General features: G+C 42.3%; 1 protein-coding gene across 1 annotated transcript in view; it reads left to right on the forward strand.

Annotated features, from left to right (window-relative positions):
- The window catches only part of LOC101864470 (neuroblastoma-amplified sequence), a gene marked incomplete in the record, with an annotated part of 104,153 nt that overhangs the window by 25,996 nt on the left and 72,791 nt on the right, over positions 1-5,366 (forward strand). Inside the window, 3 exon segments of the mRNA XM_013085297.2 lie at positions 887-965; positions 1,777-1,881; positions 5,087-5,151. Coding sequence (XP_012940751.1) covers positions 887-965; positions 1,777-1,881; positions 5,087-5,151 — 249 coding nt within the window.

The following is a 5,366-nucleotide window of genomic DNA, read 5'->3' on the forward strand; positions in this document are numbered from 1 at the left end:
GGATACGATAGTAAAACACGACGTACGAATAGGGTTAAGTGGTGGCACAGAGTTCCCCACGTCGTATGGATATGACAGTAAAACACGACGTACGGATAGGGTTAAGTAGTGGCACAGAGTTCCCCACATCGTATGGGTACGATAGTAAAACACGACGTACGGATAGGGTTAAGTAGTGGCACAGAGTTCCCCACATCGTATGGGTACGATAGTAAAACACGACGTACGGATAGGGTTAAGGGGTGGCACAGAGTTCCCCACGTCGTATGGATACGATAGTAAAACACAACGTACGGATTGGGTTAATAGCGGTGGAAGTCTTCGACATTCGTTAAGGTTTTGTCTGTGGTAGGGATGGATGGCGGAGCTCAAGTTTATGGGTCCTTTAGACTCAGGAAGGATGTGGTTCAAAAGTCAAATGGACATTGTCCAAAGGTGAAATGGACAGGGTTCTGAGATCAAATGGACATGGTTCAAAGGTCAAATGGACGTTGTTGACAAGTCAAATTGTCAGTTCAAAAGTGAAATGGACGTTGTGGACAAGTGAAATTGACAGTTCAAAAGTTAAATGGACGTCGTGGACAAGTCAAATAGACATAGTTCAAAATTAAATGGACGTTGTTGACAAGTCAAAATGACACAGTTCAAAAATTAAATGGACGTTGTTGACAAGTCAAAATGACACAGTTCAAAAATTAAATGGACGTTGTTGACAAGTCAAAATGACACAGTTCAAAAGTTAAATGGACGTTGTGGACAAGTCAAATTGACAGTTCAAAAGTTAAATGAACGTTGTTCAAAAGTCAGATAGACATAGTTCACAGGTGAAATGGAAATGGTTCAAAGGTCAAATGTTTGATACATGTCGTCGCTGTTTTTCTTGCAGTTTGAACCTGGAGCAGAAGGAACTGTGTCGTGCTAGGCTCAAGTTCTTACAGTACCTGGACAGGCTGAGGACTTATGAGGTGAGAGGGAGGGAGGGAGGGAGGGAGGGAGAGAGGGGAGAGAGAGAGATAGAGAGAGAGAGAGAGAGGGAGGGAGGGAGGGAGGGAGGGAGAGAGAGAGAGAGAGAGGGAGGGAGAGAGAGAGAGAGAGAGAGAGAGAGAAGGAACTGTGTCCTGGTAGGCTCAAGTTCTTACAGTACTTGGACAGGCTGAAGACTTATGAGGTGAGAGAGAGAGATAGAGAGAGAGAGAGAGAGAGGATATAGAGATAGAAAATAATGGGGAGGGGGGGAGAGAGAGAATCTTATCTTATCTTATTTTATCCCTTATTTAATGCTATTTTGTCTTGTGTTATCTTATCTTATCTCTTATGTAATGTTACCTTGTCTTATCTTGTCCTGTCTTGTTTATCTTTCTTATCTATCTTGTCTTATCTTATATTTTCTTATCTGATCTACCTTGTCTTGTCTTGTCTTGTCTTGTCTTATCTACCTTATCTTATCTGATCTTGTCTATCTTTTCTTTCCTTTCTTATCTTATCTTGTCTTATTTATCATATCTTATCTTTTCTTTCTTTTCTTATCTTATCTTGTCTTATCTTTTCTTTCTTTTCTTTTCTTATCTGGTCTTGTCTTATCTTATCTTTCTTTTCTTATCTTATCGTGTCTTATTTATCATATCTTATCTTTTCTTTCTTATCTTGCCTTGTTGTGTATTTTATCTTATCTTGTTTTGACGTGTCTGTCTTATCTGATCTCGTCTTGTCTTATCTTTTCTTATCTTTTCTTGTCTTATCCTATCTTATCATGACAATGTTCTCCGATGGTTCCAGTGCATACTAGGTGGCGAGGTGGCGGCTGCCGACAGATACAACGCCAGTTTTTACGCCGCCTTCAGGTCCCGGAGCATTTACGAAATTGTTGCCGAGTATGCTCAGGTTGGTACAGCGATCATGTGACTGATGGAAACCGCTCACAGCTTGTACTTGTATACCCCCCGGGGAGGTCCTACTGACTAAAGTGGCTTTACGCCATTCCCAAAGGGGGGACATTAACACGTTCTTGTGCGCAGTAGAAGAATTGTAAATGGGCTGATTTATCAATGTCATGCTCATAACTGTGCCTGAACTGCAATGGGGAACTTCTGCTTTTTCTTTCCTAATCCTTACTATCATCATTTTTTCCTCTACTTCTTTTGTATGTTTGTCACTCTCTTGTGATCTTGTGACTCGCTATTTCCAGGGTGCCTTGATAGTCGAAGCAGACTTTGTGCTGTTGAGGCTAGAGAGGTGAGCAGAGTAAGTCTGATTCCCCGTTTGACTTCTCTGTTGACATCCACCCCTTGGCGCTCATAGGACGTATGCAGTTGCGAGCGCTGTTAAAAACTCTACTAAAACTAAATAATACTCATATGGGACAGAGTGCTATATTATAATAATAATAATAATAATAATAATAATAATAATAATAGATAGCATTTGTATAGCGCATATCTCCACTCAACAGCAGGCTCTATGCGCTTTACACTATATTATTACCCCAGCAGACCATAGAACACTCCGAAACATTCTCAGCTTCCCGGGAAGCATATAAAATAATCAATGTATTATCTATTTCTATTATTATTATTATTATTAATTATTTCTATTATTATTATTATTATTATTATTATTATTTTTATTATTATTATTATTATTATTATTCTCCTCGAACGTATCAAAGTTGAAGAGTTGGTGGTTGGCGGGTGCTCTGGTGTGGTTTACTCTTTTTTTCCTGTCGCACATCTATCTTTCTTATCTCTCCTCCCTTTTTTTTTTTTTGAACTGTGTGTTACTCTCTAGTAACACCTCTAATCTTCAACACTTATATTATGACCAATTTGCATTGTAGGTGCTGTAAAAGTCTTATCAAGCGGGTGGTTGGAGGGTGCCATCTGACTCTGTTCTTTCCCTCAGTTGTTTCTGTCTATCTGTCTTACTTCCTTCCTGCCCATTTTGAACATTACTTATGTCGATGCCCTTCTCTGTACTCAAACCAAAGATAGTACATAACAAGATGGGCCACTCAGCCAAAGATAGTACATAACAAGATGGGCCACTCTGCCAAAGATGGTATATAACAAGATGGGCCACTCAGCCAAAGATGGTACATAACAAGATGGGCCACTCAGCCAAAGATAGTACATAACAAGATGGGCCACTCAGCCAAAGATAGTACATAACAAGATGGGCCACTCTGCCAAAGATGGTATATAACAAGATGGGCCACTCAGCCAAAGATGGTACATAACAAGATGGGCCACTCAGCCAAAGATAGTACATAACAAGATGGGCCACTCAGCCAAAGATAGTACATAACAAGATGGGCCACTCTGCCAAAGATGGTACATAACAAGATGGGCCACTCAGCCAAAGATAGTAAATAACAAGATGGGCCACTCAGCCAAAGATGGTACATAACAAGATGGGCCACTCAGCCAAAGATAGTAAATAACAAGATGGGCCACTCAGCCAAAGATGGTACATAACAAGATGGGCCACTCAGCCAAAGATAGTAAATAACAAGATGGGCCACTCAGCCAAAGATAGTAAATAACAAGATGGGCCACTCAGCCAAAAAAGTGTCCGCAGGAAGCATGCTCTTTGCTTCAGATGGCGCTGCAGTCTGTTTTGAAGCTCTCTTTCGTTTTTCCAGAAGAAGAATAGGAATAGCACCTCCTTGCGTGCGCAGATCGACTGCGGTTCATCAGCAGTTCGGGTTCGTTCAGTGCGGAGTTTTAGGTTTTTTATATTTTAATGACCTCTCGCCTTTCATTCTAAAGTCAAATTAAACGAAGAAAACAATCACCTTTTCCTCCGGAAGAGGCTTTATGTCAGCGTAACCATTTTAAAAAAGCGTTCTTCCGAAATTCATTAAAAAACTTGCTAGTTTCACTTTGATTTTTAAAACTCAAGTAGGATAACTCTGTTCGCTAAAGGTGCGCTTTTGTGAAGAGGGCGCCACCGAATTTTGAGGACACTTTTTTAATTGGCTCAAAGAGAGAAGTGGCCCCTCTTGTTATGTAGACTCTTTGCTCAAACCCAAAAACTCTTACTAAAGCTAAAATAAACCAAATATGTTGTGTGCTTTCTGAAACGTGCTGTTTTTTGTGTGTTCTGACACATGCTGTGTTGTGTGTTCTGGAACGTGTAGTATTGTGCGTGTTCTGACACGTGCTGTGTTGTGTGTGTTATGTGTTTTGACAAGTGCTGTGTTACTTGTGTGTGTTGTGTGTTCTGACTCGCGCTGTGTTGTGTTTGTTGTGCGTGTTCTGACACATGCTGTGTTGTGTGTGTTCTGACACGTGCTGTGTTGTGCGTGTTCTGATATGTATTGTGTGTGTTCTGACACGCGCTGTGTTGTTTGTTGTGCGTGTTCTGACACGTGCTGTGTTGTGTGTGTTCTGATACATACTGTGTTGGGCCTGTTCTGACACTTGCTGTGTTGTGTGTGTTCTGACACGTGCTGTGTTGTGTGTGTTCTGACACGTGCTGTGTTGCGTGTGTTCTGACACGTGCTGTGTTGTGTGTGTTCTGACACGTGTTGTGTTGTGTGTGTTGTGTGTTAGTTCTGACACGCGCTGTGTTGTGTGTGTTATGTGTTCTGACATGTGCTGTGTTGTGTGTGTTCTGACACGTGCTGTGTTGTGTGTGTTGTGTGTTAGTTCTGACACGTGCTGTGTTGTGTATTCTGACGCACGCTGTGTTGTGTGTGTTGTATTGTGTGTATTCTGACACGCGCTGTGTTGTGCGTGTTGTATTGTGTGTGTTTTGACAAGCGTTGTGTTGTGTGTGTTGTATTTTGTGTGTTCTGACACGCGTTGTGTTGTGTGTTATGTGTGTTCTGACATGCAGTGTGTTGTGTGTGTGTCCACGTGCTGTATTGTGTGTGTTCTGACACGTGCTGTGTTGTGTGTGTTCTGACATGCGGTGTGTTGTGTGTTGGTCCACATGCTGTATTGTGTGTGTTCTGACATGTGCTGTGTTGTGTGTGTTCTGACATGCGGTGTGTTGTGTGTGGGTCCATGTGCTGTATTGTGTGTGTTCTGACACGTGCTGTGTTGTGTGTGTTCTGACACGCGGTGTGTTGTGTGTGTGTCCACAGGACAACGACTGGCGGGCAGTGGAGACCTTGATGACCTTTCACAGCGCGGACCTGGCCCCTCACAGGTTTCTGCTCTGCTCTCTCTCTGACTCTCTCTCTCTGACTCTCTCTCTCTGACTCTCTCTTTCTGACTCTCTCTCTCTGTCTCTCTCTCTCTGACTCTCTCTCTCTGACTCTCTCTCTCTGACTCTCTCTTTCTGACTCTCTCTCTCTGTCTCTCTCTCTCTCCGACTCTCTCTCTCTGACTCTCTCTCTCTCTCTGACTCTCTCTCTCTCTTTC

This window comes from Aplysia californica, unplaced genomic scaffold, assembly GCF_000002075.1.
Source record: "Aplysia californica isolate F4 #8 unplaced genomic scaffold, AplCal3.0 scaffold00364, whole genome shotgun sequence".
Taxonomy (NCBI): domain Eukaryota; kingdom Metazoa; phylum Mollusca; class Gastropoda; order Aplysiida; family Aplysiidae; genus Aplysia; species Aplysia californica.